Genomic DNA, 20,365 nt, shown 5'->3' with positions numbered 1-20,365 from the left:
GCCCCATCGTATTTAGTGAACATGGGGATCTTGAACTTGCGAGGAATGACCACATCCGAGACCAGTCCCAAGCTTTCGAAATCCGGACCGGGCGCCTTCTGACCCTCCATAGCTAGCATACGTTCTTCTAGCAATTTGTACTTATCATCTTTTGGAGAGTACTGTTCATTCTCATAGTCTTCATCTTCGTCCTCCTGGCTGAAAGGATCAGCATTCTCATCTTCTGAATCTGTCCCCTCTTCTTGATCCTTCGGAATTCTAGTCTTGACTCCTGCAGTCTGTCCTTTACGCCTTCTTCCCGGGTTAATGTAACTCACAGGTTTCTTATCTTTCTTCTTTTCGAGCAAGAGAGCCTTCAGTTCCTCCTGCCCCCTGGATAAGTTCAAGATCATCTTCTGGAGTTGAGCATTCTGAGCCTGGAGATCTTTGACAATTTGTTCGAGGTCCATTTTTCTGCTTGCATGAAAACCGTGAGAACATTGATCCCTTTAGAACACCCGTTGTGCAATGTTATGCTATGCAATGTATGAAATGTTTTCAAAGACTTTTGGAATCTAACTTTGCATAAACTACCAGAAAAGGAAACTTTTATTTTTTTTTTTATTTTTTTTTTTTTACAAAATAGAGCAAAGTTAAATCCCTAAGTCCTCGAAATGGTTAGTTCAATGCCATGATGTTATGATAATGTTATGATGTTAAGATGTTAAGTAAATAACAAGCACAAGCAAGTCACACAACCATCATTCCTAAGTTTTAAGGCTTGCATGAGTTCCATAGGTAAGTACCCTCCCCACTGAAGTTTGGTTGGTTCAACCTGTCCTAGAATAGTAACCGGGTTCTAGAAGGATCTCAGATCATCGACCTTTCTTTAAGTCCACTTCAGTGCAACACCAAGTGGTTGACCAAAGCTTCCCTAAAGTCCAATCTCAAAGAGTGTAGTATCGAGTCTCAACCAACCCCAGTCGGAACCGAAGTCAGTTATCTCACTACTTTCTAATGGCTAGGATGAGTCAATTAGGGTTCTAAAGGTCTGGTTAATGCTTTGATGACACCACGCGAATGCCAAATTTTTCCTCAAGTAAACATGAGGAACATCAGGACATCCAAAGTGTCACATTAACCGTAGCCATCATTTTAACCATTCCAGTATACGCCGGATAGTCGCGATGATCTATTGCTGCTTACCTAAGGTACACTAGATCCGGGTGTAGGATCTTTCACTCAAGCATAAAATACCCTTAAAAGAAGGAACAGTTTAAAACAAATGATTTTTAAGGTGACCTCTCTTTGTAAGTCCCCAGCAGAGTCGCCAGTTCTGTCATACGGTGAACTGACTTTTTGTGTTTTTAAATCGCAATGTCGCGGTTAGCAAGAGTCGCCACCGACTTTTCTTTTATCCAATAAGGAAAGGTGGAAAAGAACAGGAAAGACCTCAATTTAGATTCTTAGGTTCGGGAGGTACATTATACAAAGGGAAGGTGTTAGCACCCTTTGTATCCATGGTTATCCATGGGCTCTTAATTGCTCAATCATTTATGTTTTTCTAGTTTGAAAAAGTGGTTGAGAAATGTGTAGGAAATGTTTTGAAAAGGAGCATTTAACTTTGTAATGATTCTTGAATGAATGTATACAAAGTGGTTATCTCGTTTAGTTTTGAAAATAGTTTAGAAAAATATAACTCGGCAATGATTCTAGTGCGAATGTATGCCAAGTGGTGATTTTCTAATAGAGGTTTTGAAAGGTGTAAGGTGTGAAAAGTAGTTTTAGGTTATGAATGAGCAATTAAGGGTTATACCTGTCCGAGGTCTTTCTGGGCATTTCCTATCCTTATGAGGGTAAAACTGTCCTTACTATTGAGAAGTAAGTAGTTTTATCCTTTGGATGTAGAAGGGTCATCGAAGGGTCGTTGATTGGTCATCGAAGGCAACAGTTGTGAGGATACCTTAGCATTCGAAGGGACTATCATCATTTAACCGTAGGCTACACCGAAGGGTCATCGAGGGACAAAGGCAACGTTCGAGGGACTATGATGATTTAACCGAAAGGTCTTGCTAAGTGTATCCCCATATTCGCGGGACATGACCGTAATACCGTAATCGCAGGGTAACAAAGAGAGGTCCAAGATCACTTATTTAAAGGCAATGTGTTATAATTAATTAGGTAGCCGTAATCAAGTAGGTAATTAGGTCCGCATTAAAGTTAATACATTAAAATTAATTAAGCCATTAGGGTGGATCTTCGCCATAAAATACATTAAAATCAATTGAGTAATTCAGAGTGAATCTCCATAAGGGTATCCCACACATAAAGTGGAATACCTAGCCGGCCGTTTCCTCGGGAATATGTAAACCTTTGCACAATTCAACACACGGGTTAGAGCATCAAGGTAAAGTACAATTGAAAATTGCACTACAACACAACAGTCATAATCTCAGGCCAAATGATGCAGAATTATAATAAATCTTGGTTAGATAGACATAAGGCAGAATGGAAAAGAAACAAAGCAGCCGCTGTCCTGCTCGCCTCTGCTTCGCCTAGTGAAGGCTCAGCGAATGCTCGCTACAGGCTCGCTTAGCGATGTGCTAGCGAGCGGCCACGGGTTTGGAGTTTGACAGCAGCATGACCTCCGAAAACCTGAACTGGTATGGCACTTGATTACAGGAACAGCATGGACAAACATTCACGATATTCAAACATATTTAAATTCGCAGGTGCAATCAAATTACATATTCGAAACTTCAACCATGATGCTTTATGTATATAGAGACTACCGATTAAAAGTATAAAACGATAGTGATACGCAAACCTGCTTGCAAATAAGCTGCTATGTCGAAGAGACTGATCGCTTTTGGTACCGGATGGAGTTGGGCGGCGGTAGCTTCGGAGCGGATGAGCTGCCTTCAGGGTTTCCTCCTTCTGAATTCTCTGGATTAGCAGGGTTTCTATGCGTCCTTCTCTGTCCGTCCTGGTTCGTCCTTTTTCATGACTGAGACTTGGCTATTTATAGTGATTGTGATGACCTAATGGGCTCAGAATGAAGCCCAGAAGTTCTGCTATTCGCAAGCTTCGCTAGGCGAAGGAGTTGCTCTCCTAGCGAGCCAGCTAGTTTGGGCTTTTACTGGATCTGATGCTTCGCTGGGGCGAGTGTCATAGCGAAGTGTTCGCTAGGCGAAGGAATTGCTCGCCTAGTGAGCAGGCCAGTTTGGGCCATTTTCTGGATTGGGCCTGTTGTGAGCTGGGCTTTTGTTCCTTTGAGGTCAGTGTCTTGCAGAACAAGTCGGAGTGCCTTGAAAAATGCCTTGTAATATCAACGGGCAAATTTTGGGGTATGACAGATTAGTTTAATTAATTATTAAAAAGAAAATTCGATTTATTTGTCTCATCAGTTTTTCATAGGTGCGTTGAAATTTTGGGGTAAAAAATTCAATTTAATTTCAGAAATTGGTTAAACGCATAAAGTTTATTAATCGACCTCAGATAGGGTGATTTCTACATGAATCACTTTAAGATTGCTTAACATAGAGCTAAATTTAGTAATTTAAATGTCGTTTATTTTTACCTTTAAAAATGTCGTTTAAATTCATCGGTTTTCACAGATGCGTTGCAATTTTGAAGTTAAAAATTAAATTTAACGTCAGAAATTGCATAAACGCATAAAGTTTATTGACTGGCCTCAGATATACTAATTCCTACATGAATCACTTTACGATTGCTTAACATAGCACTAAATTCAGTAGTTCAAAACTCCGATTTTATTTTTGGTCCCTAGGCTTTCTCTTGGACCTTCTTATAATGAGATTTTTGTTATTTACAGTTGTCTATTGAGCCCATGTTGTTAATTATTATACTATATCCTCATTTGACAACATTGTACCCTCATTCTCGTAATGTGTAATAAGCTTACCACTTTCCTTTATTGTTATTGTATTAGTTGATCGTTAACTCAAGATTACAACCAATACTTTAAAAAAAAAAGAAAAAAAACAAACACTTAATCCAACGTCGAGTCTTTTTCCCAAATCAAAACCATTTCCACTTATCCATCATTTTGAAAAACCTTTAAATAATTTCATTCCGTTTCAATTCAATGCAAATAATAAAAAGCTCGATCAAACACCGCGTGCCTTTTCCCTAATCAAATCCAATTTACTTAATCATACTTAAAACACCGTTTTAAAAGGGTGAAAATGGAGATGGTAGAGAGCCTTTGATTTCTCTCCTCGATTGTTTGGATATGAGTTGCCTTACTCAACCATTCGAGCAATTGTCATTCGTTAAAAACTTCTAATCCAACTCACCTTAAATTGCTTTCATAATCAAAACTTAAGCCAAGCTCATTTTCGTAATAACTTGGACAAAAAAGGAGGTGGTCTAGAGCCTTCTATTCCCTTCCCCGAGTAGCCTTACTCGGCCATTCGAGTATTTTTCGCTCGCCAAAATACATTAAGCTTATCTAATCCTTTTACAATTAAGGATGAAAAAGTAGATGATCTAGAGTCTTCTATTCCTTCTCTCAATCACTTGGATACAAGTTTCCTTACCTCGACCATTAGATTAATCGTTATCCAATAACACACTCAACAAATCAAACTTGTTTTTTGCCCTGGCGCACCTTCGAAAACATTTTCTGAAATGAGTATGCTTTATCCATATCCGACGTGAAACAAACAAAGACTTCCTCCTCCAAGAGAGAGCCACAATTAAAGGTTTAGTCACTCGATATGTGTAAAGGATCACTTCTTAAAAGCATTTAACCCAGTAGTTGTTTTTTAGAAGGACTACGTAGGCTTGAGTTCTCCATAGCACATGGAGATACGTAGGAGCCGGATTTTAAAATCTTGTCAGGCTCCCCTTTAATAAAAATGTTTTCCTTTATTTATTTTCCTTCCTTATTAAGTATAAGAAAACAATTAACATAAGCTAACATTCAGTCGAAAATCTAACTAAGAGGTTCCCGTTGAGTACAAAGGATGTGAGGGGTGCTAATAACTTCACCTTGCATAACCGACTCTCAAATCCAAATTTGGTTGCGATGACCATTTTATTTTTTCTTTTAAAGGTTTTATCAATATTTACCCTTTTCCTCTTTTGGAATAAATAAAGTTCGGTGGCGCATCTGTTCAAACTTTTTCCCGCGAGCGTGCAAACGCTTCGTGAAGGACCGCCTTTTTTTGAGATGTGACAGGTTCATCGGCATGTTTTTCGACAATGTCGAATTTGTAGCAGGATTTCTTAAAGGTAGAGATTTTATAAGTTTGTATAATAAAAACTCAATATTTCCATCCCTTACTTCTAATGTGAGCTTCCCACGCTTAACATCTATAACTGCTCTGGCTGTGGCAAGGAAGGATTTACCTATTACGATCAGGATTTCAACATCTTCCCATATATCCATCACCACAAAGTCTGTAGGGATGATCAGATGCCACATCCTTATCTACACATCCTCTACAATTCCTACAGGATATCTGACCGATCTATTTGTCAACTGCAGACTCATTCTAGTTGGCTTCATACTACATTTTCGTAGTCCTCACATAGATGGTCAACATTATTAAACTCACACTCACCCTTAGATCAAACAAATCACTTTCAAAACTGATTATGCCTATAACATAGGGACTCGAAAATCTCACATGATCTTTTTATTTCAGAGGAAACTTATTTTGGACGACAACATTGCACTCTTTTGTCAGCAGTACAGTATCAATATCTTCCAATTTCCGTTTATTTGATAGAATTTCCTTAAGAAATTTGGAATAAGATGGAATCTGTGACAACTCCTCAGTGAAAAATATGTTGATATATAAATTTTCGAACACTTCAAAAAAATTCCTAAAATGGTCTTCTATTTTGGGTTTTAGTAATCTTTGCGGAAACGGGATATGAGGCTTATATGGCGGGGGATGCACATACAACTCTTTCTCAAATACCTCCTTTGTGGGTGGTGTTAGATGTCCCTAATTTCCATATGGTATAGATCCACTCTCAGTATCTTTTCCTTCACCCCTCTTGTTAGCAGCGACTTCCAGTTTTTGCCACTTTGCAGCGCTATAACGTTCACATGTCCTTTTGGGTTGGGTTGAGGCTGCCCTAGAAAAATTCCAGTGGGGGCTCTTGTAGACACTTGTTGTTGGGATACTTGTGATTTTTTTTCAAGCATCTTGCTATGAGTAGCCATTTCATCAACCTTAGTCTCTAGTTGTCTTATCAATTCATTGTTATGGATGCTCTAGTTCTTGAAGTCCTCATTTTTCCTAGTTTAGGTCATGATAAAGTTCTCCATCATTACCTTAAGGTTTGAATTGTCGGGATCAACAAGGGTACCCATTTGTCCTTGAAGTACCAATGGAGAAATAAGTAGTGCATGACTGGGTGTAATGGTAGGGTTATTATTCTTGTAGGAGAAATTGGGATGATTTCTCCATCCAAGATTGTACGTGTCGGAGTATGAGTTACCTTTCACGTAGTTAACCTGGTATGGGGTGGGCTCAGCTAGTAACTGAAAATCATTAGTGACATGTTCAGGGACACCACAAATCTCGTAGTTGGAAGTCACAACAACTATAGTAGATGCGGTATTTATGCTCAGGTTATCAATTTTTTGGTCAAGGGCATCACTTTCGCATTCATATGTTCGAAGCTGCTAACTTCATACATCCCTCCCCTCAGTTGCGTTTTCTCGACATAAGTGTGTTCACTCCCCCAATGATAATGGTTTTGAGCCATATTCTCGATCAGAGCATATGCATCATTGAAGGGTTTATTTATCAGAGCTCCGCCAGCTTTGGCATTAATAGTCATTCTTGTGTTATAAAGATAAATCGTTGTAATATATGTGAATGACTAACCACTTCTCTAATCCATGGTGAGGACAAGATCTCATCAGTTCCTTATATCACTCTCATGCTTCAAAAAGAGATTCATTGTCCATCTTCCTGAAGCAGGTAATTTAATTCTTTAACTATGCAATTTTTCTCAGCGGGAAGTACCTAGCAAGGAATACTTTTTTAAACTCATTCCACATCGTTATGAAATTTGAAGGTAGAGACTGTAGCCAAGCTCAGGCTCTGTCTCCCAGGGAAAAAGGAAATAGACGCAATCAAATGGCTTTGGGGTCGATGTCATTACTTTTTAGTGTATCAGTGAATTGCACGAAGACGAATAAGTGCAAGTTCGGGTCCTTCGTTGGGTTACCAGAGAATTGGTTCTGCTGCACTGTTTGCAACAATGAGGGTTTAAGTTCATAACTTTTCGCCGTAATCGTAAGGAGAATAATACTTGAGTGAGGCTCTTCATCAGAGGGTATAACAAAATCCTTAAGGGGGCGGTTATCGTTTTCCACCATTTCTTGTTGGATTTGTTGTAATCGACGTCTAACACACATCCTCAATCAGTTTGGCTAGACTCCCTGCATTCTAGGTTCTACGCATATAGTCAATACGAGGGAAATTAATAGGAAAAATGCCTTAGTCTAGACTATGTAATAACAAAACTGCAATGTTGATGTAAATTATCCCCAACAACGACGCCAACAACTTGATGTGACCGCAAGTGCACAAATTTAACGATTTTGGTATAAAGGATTGTTAAATCCCACATAGACCAATTGAAAAGTATTGCTATCAATTACTATTGTGTTTATCTAAGTCTATGTGTATGGTTTGTTTTAGAGAAAAGGTAACTAATGCAGTAAATCAGTTTAAGTTAATCAAATAATTATTATGGGACTGAAACAGAGATTTTTGTCTATCGATTCTATTCATACAAAATGCAATTGTTTATTATAATGAGAATAAAAATTGATCTGTATAAAGTATTCAACTAATATTGACGCTCACTTTCGCGTGTCCATCCCTGAATTCCTAAATATGTAAAAAATCGGCTTTCATAGTGACATTAATAGTGACACTCACTTTCGCGTGTCCATCCCCGAAATCCTAAATACGTTAAAAATTGGCTTTCATAGTAAAATTAATATATCTAAAATTATTTTAAAGTTGAAAATAAATCCTCAATTCATTTCAAGATGTTTTCACTACCTTGACATTAATTGCTTGAATAATTCTGTTAGATGTCGGCTCCGCTCTTTCGATACGTAACCAGTATCTTAAGTTTCTACTTTCGTAGTAAGTTTTTACATTTCGAAACTAATATTATAAAATGGAAATTGTAAGTGTTTTCTCGATCAATTTTGACTTTGCTTTTGCATGTTGTCAAAATTGATCGTTTGCATTTCTAAGTTTGATACCGCCCTCGTAGGTGCATAAATGGCATCTCTTTATTTTTACTTTTGTAGCAAATATTTTCTATCGTTTGCATATAAATTAGAAAACAAATATGTATCTCATTATAATTAATTATTTAAATATTTAGTATGAACTTTACCGAAAAAACGGTCCTTATGTTTCAGACCTTATAATAACCTACTCAGACATATCAAAAGCAGTAAATAAAAAGCATGAGAATAAATCATACATGTTAAAATTCAGCAAATAAAATGAACTTGGAATAATGGAGAAAAACTGAAATTGCATAAATAAACTTTCTCCGAAGGGAGACTTTGATTTGGTATAGCAACAAACTTGAAATAATAGTGCAGGAAATAAATAATTGCAACAACAGAATGGAAAAATACAGCAGCAAACTAACTTAAATAATGTAGAAAAATAAATTGCATAAACATTTCAATGTGAAGTGTTTATGCTTTACAAGATAAATGTATGACTTTAATGTAATCTTGAATGTCAAAAATAGTGAACTAAGATCCTATTAATAATGTAAAAATCATGTTGGAATTTCTAAAATCGTGCAGAGAAAGTGGAGATAATGCTCGAGTGGAAAAAATGATCTGCTGGAAGTGGACAAAAATTCTGAACTCCGACGTCCTGATGGACGTCACGCTTCTAACGTTCTGTCCGTCATGAGCATGGTGGTCATCACCCAGGTGACGGGCAACCCATCATGCTTTTCACACTTGTCTCCTTTATTCTATTTGACAGTCTGCATGGCAGTTGATGCGTGTCACATCATGTTAGACGTCATGACTGGGCAGAGCCCTTCATGATTGCCTGAAATGCTCAACACTTCTTTGTTTTCTCCATTTTTTTTTTTGCTATTTTTCATCGCAAAGACATTAGCATGATCGATACCTAAAATGCACAACAGAAAACCAAGATAACACCACAAAATGCATGAATTTAACCTTAATACTAGTGTGAATCGAGCTAAATATTTGGTGCATTTTACATGTTATCAGTACATAGTTGTCTCTCTTTTTGCATGTCAAGCAACATGGATGGTGCATCTGATTGATGAGATTGCAGGTGAAAATCATGGAGCAATGATCATGAAAATCGACAACATATATGCTATCAATTTAGCAAAGAATTTGATAGCACATGGAAAAAGCAAATACATTGAGATGAGATTTCATTATCTTAGAGAGCAAATAGAAAATGAGAAATTGAACTTGAAACACTGCAGAACTGAGAATCAAATTGCAGACATTATGAAAAAGGTTGTGTAGGTGGAGGTGGAATTGTTCAAGAGATTGAGAACTATGATGAATGTAGATAGCTTATACATAATGACTTAGGTGGCGTGTTAAATATGTAATTCTTTGGTTAAACATGTTTGTAAGATGTAGAATTTTAGAGAGTCGAAGTCGAATGTATTTGATAGAGTTGTAGTTAAATATAGTTTGTAATAGTTGAACCTGCATGTATTCGATAGAAAGCCAAATACAATTTTTAGTAGACATAGGTGCATGTATTCGACAAAGTCGAATATAATTTTTCGAAGTTAACTAGTTTGAGATTACTTGATGTACAAGTAATCTCATTATAAATATGGAGGTACCCTACATTTGTAGTTGACAAGGGAATAAGAGAAACTCAGAAAGAGAGAAACCTTGTATTCAGTAAGAATCAATTTTTGACACATTAATTCTTCCTCTCTTCTCCCAAACCCTAATCCCCCGTCTCTCTCTCTCTCTCTCTCTCTCTCTCTCTCTCTCTCTCTCTCTCTCTCTCTCTCTCTCTCTCTCTCTCTCTCTCTCTCTTCTCTCTCTCTTTCTCTATCTATCTATCTATTTTTCTATCTTCCCCATTTCTCTCTCAAATTCTTTCCTCCCTTCAAATCTTTGTGTGGCGGAATCATTTTGCAACCAATGTGTGATTGAATCACTCGAGTGAATAGTGAAAAATAAGAATCTTGAATCAAACGAAAAAATAATTGAATCTTGTTCTATCAAGATCGGTTCTAACAAATAACACATTGATTATCAAAATTTTAAATAGATTAGAAATTTCAATCGAAATATAAAATATGATACTTTAGGACGACTGCAAGACAATCTTAAAGTGAAGTACAAGAATATATATATATATATATATATATATATATATATATATATATATATATATATATATATATATATATATATATATATATATATATATATATATATATATATATATATATATATATATATATATATATATATATATATATATATATATATATATATATATATATATATATATATATATATATATATATATATATATACTCATGAAAGACGGAACCTACACAAAAAGTCCCAAGATATAAGAAGTGTCTAGTAGTTGGTAGAGTGAAGTGCTGGAATAAATTTTGGTAGAGTGAAGTGCTGGAATAAATTTTGGTTTTGGTCAAAGCGCATGAATATTTTGGCTATCGTTGTTTTGTAAGATTTTGTGCTCGACACTTGAGCTTGGTTTTGTCATTTTGTGGAAAAATCAAATGACAGTGTCAATGACAAAATAAGAGAATAAAATCAACCAAGAAAAAATAGCAAAATAATTTATCAGTATAAAAAGTGATACCAAAACACCATTTTTTATATAGTTGATTGGAGATACACTTTAATTTTTCGTAAATAAGTTTCATTCCACACCTTGGTTGTTTTTCCTTTTCCTGTAACAATTCTGATGTTGCATACGGGGTTTAAAAAGTTTTAATAAGCTATTTTTTTAGTCCTACGATCAAGATCGGATGGCTAAAAACACTGAGATCCTGTGACTGGCAAAAAATCAAAATCAACGGCAGAGAATTCAATTTAAAATCAAACAATTTAAAAACAATAATGTGTATTGTGTTATGCCCAAATGTGTAGGACATGTCATCAACGTGTCTATAGTTCATTTATTCGAACAATTCCGTTGAGACAGCTCAGTCAATACTACCGCGATATGCGATTGCAGACAAATTGCACAGACACAAATTCAAATTCACGAAACTCTTATTCACTTTTAAGGATGAAATTCTGGTTATTAGACAACTAGACCAAAAAATAAAAATAAATGTGAAGAATAATGAAAGACTAATAAAAAGCTATCACTATGTGAGGTAGCTAGCTAGTTTCCTGAAGAACTGGGATTGTTGGTTATATTGCTTTCATTGGAATTGTTACTTGATGTAACATTGCCATTACTGTTATTAGCAGTTGTATTGTCACCATTATCAACCGTACTATCATCATTGTTCGGAAATGCCTTAATAATGGAAGTAAGAGCAGCAGCCAAAGCTACAGTGAAGTTAGGATCTTTTGCAATAGCAGTAACTTTGTCAGCAAGATTCTGCGACATCTGTCGAGACGTAGAAGTTTCTGGATCTTGAGATGTTTGCAGTCCTGAAAATCTTGACTGATTAAACAATGTCTGAGGGAAAGGAAACTGGAACTGGTTTGAGAGGTTAGGGTTAGGGAACTGTAATGGATTATTTGGTGATTGAGTTAAGTCCAATGTAATGGTTGGAAATGGAGCTGATGCGGAGATTGTTGCAATGCTTGAAGAAGAAGGAAACATTGTTCTTGTGAGAAAATTCGGGTTCATTAGTCCGTCAGGACTTGTCATTGGACCCGAGAGTAACATTCTTGCAGCCGACGATGTTTGATGTACCATTTCCTTTGCTGCTGGCGGTAAGCAGTGATTGTGATTTCCTTCGTATGTTGTTACTAGTATTGATTTATCTTCGGCACACCTTTGTACCTGTGTCATAAATACAGTGCATGTCATAGATTGATAAGGTTCGGGAACGCGATCTAGGGTTTGCGATCTAGGGTTTGCGATCTAGGGTTTGAGTTCGAGATCATGGTTTTTTAAGTTTAAGAATGGACTTGCCATAAATTAACAAACCTGTTTTCTCACTGGACAACCTATAGACATGGTGCATCGATAATAAGCTCGAGGACACGGGTTTCCTTTCGCCATTTTCTGTCCATATTTTCTCCATTGACACCCATCATTGATCTGAGACAAGAATAAAGTTTTGCATCAAATAAAATCCAAAAAAAGAAATTTCAATTCTTCTAACCAAAATGTGAAATAGAACTACCATATTAGCTTCCGATCGAGCTCGAACAGAAACCCTAGCTTTCCTCATGGTAGCCTCAGCTTGTTCAACACTACTTTGAGGACTACTATTAGCAGCTAAAACTTGATTCGAAGGACTATCGTTTCGATCATTTCCCCGATCAGATTCATTCTTCTCATGATCAAACACGAGTTCTTCATCCTTGGAACCTTCATCAACGTTGTTCGCAAGTGATTTTGACTGATCTTGACTTCTTGGTTCATCAACAGCATCAGAATCATTACTAGCCAATCCAAGATCAATAAATTGTCTTCGAACCAAAACTCCACCATTCCCATTTGGTTTCTCTTCTTCTAACTCTTCTTCATTACAATCCTCTACCTTCCCCTTTTGCATCAAACTCATGAGATGCATATTCAGCGTGTTGTAATTCATCTTAGCCTCATCAAACATGTTCCTCAGCCGGTGATTCTCCACCTTCTTTCTCTCAAGCTCAGCTTGAAGATTAACCAGCTGAAAAATTATTATATTGTATAAACAAACCACTCAATGATTAAGAAAACAATTAAATCTCATCAAATTACAGAGAACTTATTGTTGCATATAATTAATTTTGTCTACCTCAAGGTTAGGTCTTCTGTCTTGTGAACTAGTTGATATATCAGCTTCCACCACTGATTGATCACTGCTTGTGTTTGTGGTAAGAAGATTCAAACTTGTCTATTGAAATATCACATTTTCTTAAGCACATGACCAATATCATAAATACATAGATGCATACTAATATCACTATTAGAAGAAAATAAATAAATTAGTGACAAAAATTTAGAGACTAAAAATACAAAATCAGTCTCTTACTAAATTTAGTAATGAAGAAATTAATGACAATTTTTTTCTTTGCTAATTTTCAAGAAATATATTTTTTTACCTCCCTAATTTAAGGTTTTCTAATAGTTATCAAGGTTTTACAAAATAGTCCGTAAAAACGACAGCGACAAAACCCTATCAAAAGATGCCGATATCGATAATGATTAATTTACACCGCAACAAAACCCTATCAAAAGGTGCCGATATCGATAATGATTAATTTACACAGTAGCAAAACCCTATCAAAAGGTGCCGATATCGATAATAATTAATTTAAAACGTAACGATACTATCAGTATCTAGTATCGTGAAAGTCTTTACACGTCTGTGACGGTCATTTAAATGATTGATACTGATACAATATATATATAGAATATTGAAGGGTAATAAACTCAAATAATAGTTTCTACATAGTTAAAATTGCAATATACAATTCTAAATAATAGTTTCTACCAAAGTTTTTTTTAGATGTATTGACAATGGCATAGAAATTGAAATATATTGTGGATTCATTTTATAACAATATGAAGGTTAGGTTTAGGAAGCAACAATTAAAAAGCATGGTTTATATGCAATAGTGAGATAACAATGGAATAGTGGTGACTCACGTTAACTTTCATCTCAAAGGGAGGAGAAGGGGTGTAATGATCATGTATATAAGGATTGGGAGGTGCAGAAGTAGAAGCATGGTTGTTGTTGTTATTTGGAGAGAAGAAATCCAATTCACGAATGATGGGTCTGTTTTGATGATCAGAGTTAAGGTTGACTTGAAAGGGGATTGTTTTGGATGGAGACATGTTGTTGTTCTTGTTCTTGTTGGGATCCATTTTTTTTGACAAAGTTTTCACCTAAGGTTTTTGTTGATGTGTTGAGGAAAAGAGTTGAGAATTTTATTTTATAAGAGAAGAAGATGAAAAATGGATCTGAATCAATGAAGAGTCCAACTCCTATGGCCATCCATATACATTTCAATGAAACAAAGAGGGTGTGAATAGAGATTTGAGAGAGAGAGAGAGAGTCAATGATGCAACTGAACTCGGCAATAAAAGAGGAAACTGAGCAATTCAAAATGACAACTAAAGTATTCTTTAGGTTTTGAGTTGAATATTGTTACATTACTAATTTGATTATTTATTTATTTATTTTAATAATAAAAACTTTACACGAATAGAGTCTTCTTCTTCACTAAAGACTGAGGAAAACCTAAGTGTGTCTTTGGAACATGTAATTGGAAATATTGAATTTTTTTAATGCTTTAGTTTAATTCTCTTTATTTTAAAATAATTTTTAGATTAAAAAATTTTTTGGTTAAATTTATGGGGTCATTTGTTATAAATTTTAAAAGTTTTGAATTAAATTTAAAATTTTAAAAATAGAGACAATAGTAATTTTTGTAAATTTTGAAGGATCGATTTAGAATTTTTGAAAATTCATAGAAATGATTTGTAATTTGTTAAAATTTTGTAGGTCAATTTGTAAAATTTAAAAAATATTTAAATTAACTTTCGAATTTAATTGTAGATAAATTTATTAAATTTGAAATATTTATAAGAACTAATTACATGAAATATTTCAAAGTGGCTCTATTATTCGTCTACTTAAAAGTCCTTGGGTCTTTCCTTGAGAATCCAAATTTTATGAAAAAGTTATTTATAATTGAATTGAATATAATGATTTGTCAATCAACATTCAAAATCTTACTTCCAACCTAAAATTTTGTAATGTTGATTTTTTTTTGGCAATATCTTTGTAAGAAGAATATAATTTTAGAGAAATTGAAATGTATCAAGAATGCAATTAATAGTAAATTGTTCCAAAGACTCATTGAGTTAAGAAGAAAAGATTTGGAAGGATTACAATTTCATTGTATAATCTAAGGAGAATTCGTACCAACATGTTTGGACTAAATGGGTGAATCAAGGTGATGTCAACACCCATTTTTTCACTTATCTACTCTTAAGAGACGTCGTGCAAATAGAATTACTAACTTCAAAAGGAAGACGAGACATGGAATCATGAAGAGGGGGAGTTAAAGGATATTGTTTTGCTATTTTTCAAGAATCTTTATCTTTCTTCCATTCTAGAATGAGCTATATTTCAATCCAACAATTAGACAATCCTTAAAATATCAATAGTATCTTGCATTAAATCTTCAATTATGTGTATCAATTAGACATGGGACTCCTTATCTTATTACTTGGTTGTTCTCTTTTCATTGAAAGATTGAGTCACAAGGTTAAGGATTTGATTGATGATGGAAATTTGAAACGACTATGTTTTGGAGAGGAGTCCAACCACATCTATCTCATATATGCTTTGTCGATGATTTAGTTCTTATAGCTAAAGTGTCTTTGGATCAAATAAATATGATAAAAAAATGTATTAGAAGAGTTTTGCAATGCATTAGGCGAAACACTAAATTTAGCAAAATCCAAAATGTATTTTTCTAAAATCTTACAAGATAGTGTGGCTTTTAATACCACCGATATCTTAGGAATGCATAAAAGTGAGGATATTAGTATTTATCTTGAAGATCATATGTTACATTATCACATTACAAAGGATTCTTTTTCCTATATTCTTGAAAGAAAAGGAAAATATTAACCCACTGAAAAGCTAACTCTCTTTCTTTTACATGTAGGATTATTCTGCATCAATCTTCACTTGCTAGTTCGTAGTTATATCAGACAAGAAGTGCGGATTTATGAGTTTGGAAGTATAAAGTTGATAACTCCGCAAAAGATCCTCTCTGATGTTTTGATGACGACAACGTCAATAATTGTAATATTGAAGACGGTGGCAATAGCTCTTAACACTCTGATGATGGTGAATCAATTAGTAAAACATCTCAAAATCTTATCAAGAAAAGAGACTCAAGATTGAAATACTCATATGATTAATGCATCTAAAAAATAATCTTAACAACTTAGAGAAAGTGTGAAAGCTCGCCAGATTGTTTTGTCTGAGTTGTTAAATTTTTGTAAAAAGTAAGGAAGCAACTCTTAAGTTCTAAGACATCTCTCTCTCTCTCTCTCTCTCTCTCTCTCTCTCTCTCTCTCTCTCTCTCTCTCTCTCTCTCTCTCTCTCTCTCTCTCTCTCTCTCTCTCTCTCTCTCTCTCTCTCTCTCTCTCTCTCTCTCTCTCTCTCTCTAAAATGTTTTCAAAACAAAGTCAAGTTCTTAAAAAGTTGTCCACAGCCGTTTAAAAGGATTTTTAAACTAACTAATCGATTGGGAACTTAAGGCAATCAATTGGAAAAACTTTTTTGAGTCTGTTAGTCGATTGGAGTATTAAGACAATTGGTTTAAGATAACTTATTAACCAAATGATTAGGACAATGCCTTAATGAATTTTAATGTATTTCTATTAAATATTTCTATGTTAGGCAAGGTAATCAATTAAAATCAAGTCATTCAATCGATTGCCTCATCAATTATGCAATGAATTATTTCCTTTTTTTGTTTTTTCAAACTTCTATGTAAAGGAGGTTCGCCTCCTCTTCATTTAGCTCCACTTTTCAAAGCTTTACATTTTCTTTGGAATTTCTCTCTCTCTCTCTCTCTCTCTCTCTCGAGAGAGAGAGAGAGAGAGAGAGAGAGAGAGAGAGAGAGAGAGAGTTCACTTAAACTTGTCATAGTGCTTTTGAGTGAAACTTTGCTTGTGAGGACGATTTTGTAAGCGGTCATGTTGTTTGTTTAAATATTGAGAGTACAAAACTCTTATATTGAGTTTAGTTCGTGAGATAAACCAGACATAAAATCTCCATTTTTTGTTTCTATAACATTTTTGAAAAAACTTCTATTTTGGTTATTGAGATCAACTTGAAAAATATCTAAAAAGATTTGTTAGCTTATCCTTTGGTAAAAGCTATCTTTTATTAGGAATAAGCCTATAAAAATCTCAAGCTCATATTGTATAAAGATTCGTGGGCATAATCTTCAGAAGCTCAAAGTGTATAGGCAAACTCTCAAGAATATCTCTTGGGAACAATATTAGGTCAATGTTCATCCAAACCTGTATAACTCTCCGGTGCACATCTTTTAAACCAATTTGACACTTTTCATATTTTTTTGGTAACTTGGTTTAGTTCAACAATCTTGGATTCATTTTCTTGACATTTATTACATGCATAAATATTTATCTTTTCTAATTCTACATTTGTGTAATTAGCCCTTCTTTCAAGAGATAAAATTAGTTTTTTTTGTTTTACACAAGTTCTATAAAGTGTCAAGCATTCTTCATGTAATTCAATAAATGCATTTTGTAATTCCTCATATGAAGGTTTTTCATTTAATTAATAATCAATAACCTCTTGTTCATCATCAGAATAGTGTGATGCCATCAATGTAAAAAAGTTTTCACATTCTTCATTTTTCAAGTAGGAAGATGAACTCACTTCATTATCATCCCAAGCAATGTATGCCTTCTTAGAATTTGAATTATTTATTTCCTTTGTGGCTACCTTTCTTTGCAATATTTGGGCAATGTGCTTTCATGTGACCTTGCTTAACGCATTCGAAACATGTGAAGATCTGGTTTAATGTTGAAGCCTATTTTTTTCTTGAAGAACTTTCTTTTTTTACCAAATCTTAAAGTCTTGTCATTTTGAAGAAGCTTTTCCAAACCTTTTTATAAGAATGGTGATGTTTTCATCTTCATCCGGATTCTCTTCTTCCATTATTTCCCTTGATTTAACTCTTAAGGAAATACTTTTGGGTTTCTTCTCTTTGTCTTCATGCTTCTCCAATCTTTCAAGTTCTATCTCATGTTCTTGGAGTTTACCGAACAATGATAAAAAAGACATTTTAGAGAGACTTTTCTTTTCTGATATTGTTGTCACCTTTGGTTTCCATTCCCTTGTTAACGATCTAAGGAATTTGAGATTTAATTCATCATTTATAAAGGTTTTTCCCAGAGCCATCAAGTTATTTGTTATGCGTGAGAATCTCTTTTGAAAATCTATGATTGTTTCTCCTGGATGCATTCTAAACATCTCGTATTCTCGCGATATTGTTTAGTTTTGATCTCTTTACTTATACTTTTCCTTCACGATTCATTTCCAAAGTAATCCAAATCTCTTTTGTTGTTTTAAAATTAGAAACACAAAAGAATTTATCCAATTCAAGAATGTTCTTAGATTTTTTTTGTCAAATAACACTTTCTTCTTGTCATCTTCCTTCCAAAAGCCTTTTACTTTAACTTGTTCTAACTCGGCGATGATCTTTGTAGGAATGTAAGGACCCTTTTTAAAATAATCCAACATATCTTCTCCTTGTGCTTCTAGATACACTCTCATGCGAATTTTCCAAAAGTAATAATATTCACCGATGAAACATGGAGGTTTGTTGTTATTGCCACCATCCGCAATAAACGGTTTTGTAAAAGCCATCTTTCTGGATCGATGAGCAAGTTACCTTAACCTACTTTGATGACAAGTATGAAGTGTAACTTAAGAGAGGGGTTAATTAGGTTTTAAAACTTTTTCTGGTTATTTTGTACATGTTATTGTTCTTTTTGTTTTTATGGAAAGTTATGATGAGCAGATGAATAATAATGCATGAAAAATAAAGTGTAATAAATAATAAATGACACAAGAATGTATACTAGTTTTCCTTTCCAATCATTGGTACGTCTAGTCCCTCCACACTTCGTGAATGATTTCACTATGTTAGAAATTATTATAACCTCGCACTAAGAGTCTCTTTAATTCTCTAACACAATAAGGAAATCGCAACACTTTATGATTTTACAACACACAGAGAAAGAACCCTACTTTCTCCTCATTTTTATTGTTTCCACAAAGTTGGCAAACAAATTACAATACACTGATACAGATAATTGAGTACAGATGAATTTTGATAATTCATAAAATTCAAACTTAGTCTTCTCTTTCAATATAACAATTTAAAATTACAAACTCTAAAAGCTCAAGAAACTTTTCTCTTATGAATGAAAATTATGCAGTAAAGCTCTAAGAGTTTTTGCAAAATGCACAGACCAATTATATGCAAATATTTACTGAAAGAGATTATTTGAAATATGAAAAATTCTGCTATTTATAAATCACAAGATATCTCTAGAAATTAGTGACAATATTTGATAAATTGGTCATGAGAATTCACAATGTTTTTGGAAAGGTATCATGATCATATTCTATGAAGAGGTATGACATTGATTAAAAAAATTTCAACATGTTACAGGTGTCAATCGATTGATTTAGTATGTCAATCAATTTCTTCACATCCAACATTCAAGTTTTTTGAAGAAAAGATCACTCGATTGGTGAGGGACTGTCAGTTGATTGACTTAGGAAAAATTAGAATGTTTAATCGATTGTAGTAAGGGGGACAATTGATTGATGCCTTTTGTTTTGCAAAAATTTGTTTTACAGATACCATGTCAATCGATTGGATTCTAGGGGTTAATCGATTGACCTCCATAAGAGCTTGGAATTTTCTAAGTTAAAAGTGAAGCTTGAAACAATACATACATCAATGTTAAGGGTTATTTCTTGAGCACCTAAGACTTATAACAATTGAAATGCATATTGTACCTTAGCCAATGATCCATTTTCATGAAACATAAGAGTTTGATCAATTCATTATCATGAAAACTTCAATCCTTATCTTTTCCTTCTTTCCATTGATTTGTCTTTATCAAAATATTATTTTCACAAAAGCTTGTCTTCACGACATAAAGTATGTCCTTTTGTAGAAAATGATATTAGTTGGATTATTAAAGATGGACAAGGTACAAAATTATAGAAAAATAGTCATATACCAAATTATGGTGGCTTGGAGGAAAAGTTTAGTAAAATAATTTCTATTAGGGAATATGGTTAAAATGTTGCTAGATATTTCTTTGGTAAAAATTGGATTTGAAAAAAACTGCAGCATTTATTACATGCATTTGTTACAACTTTTTTGTACAATATTCAGCCCCCAACTCCAAGAATGCTTGTCTTTTTATGATGGTATACTTAGTCTCAAATCTGATTATGATGTTATTGAATATAGTCCAAATAGTATCCATAATGATTCCTTATTTGAAGTTGTTTTAAATTGGGAGGCCTGACTCTTATGCGTATTTCTACTGGTCAAAAAGTACAGGTGTTCATTTTCCCCTGCAAGGGCAGAGATACT

At 34.3% G+C, this 20,365-nt stretch overlaps 1 protein-coding gene and 1 non-coding gene across 2 annotated transcripts; one reads left to right on the top strand and one right to left on the bottom strand.

The window, feature by feature from the left end:
- Positions 1 to 6,860: 6,860 nt before the first annotated feature.
- On the top strand, positions 6,861 to 6,966 carry LOC127089375 (small nucleolar RNA R71). The gene has a single exon (XR_007790983.1). It is a non-coding gene; the product is annotated as a small nucleolar RNA R71 (small nucleolar RNA).
- Positions 6,967 to 11,264: 4,298 nt separating this feature from the next.
- LOC127086719 (probable WRKY transcription factor 31) lies at positions 11,265 to 14,211 on the bottom strand. The gene is made up of 5 exons (XM_051027511.1): positions 13,833 to 14,211; positions 12,979 to 13,077; positions 12,379 to 12,870; positions 12,180 to 12,293; positions 11,265 to 12,032 (listed from the first exon to the last, which is right to left on the bottom strand). Exons 1-5 carry the CDS (start codon positions 14,049 to 14,051, stop codon positions 11,400 to 11,402), a joined length of 1,557 nt encoding a protein of 518 aa, XP_050883468.1. The 5' UTR covers positions 14,052 to 14,211; the 3' UTR covers positions 11,265 to 11,399.
- Positions 14,212 to 20,365: the final 6,154 nt, after the last annotated feature.

The sequence above is a fragment of the Lathyrus oleraceus genome, chromosome 5 (genome assembly GCF_024323335.1).
Source record: "Lathyrus oleraceus cultivar Zhongwan6 chromosome 5, CAAS_Psat_ZW6_1.0, whole genome shotgun sequence".
Taxonomy (NCBI): domain Eukaryota; kingdom Viridiplantae; phylum Streptophyta; class Magnoliopsida; order Fabales; family Fabaceae; genus Lathyrus; species Lathyrus oleraceus.
The sequence above is the reverse complement of the archived record's forward strand: the minus strand, read 5'-3'. Positions and strand labels throughout refer to the sequence as shown.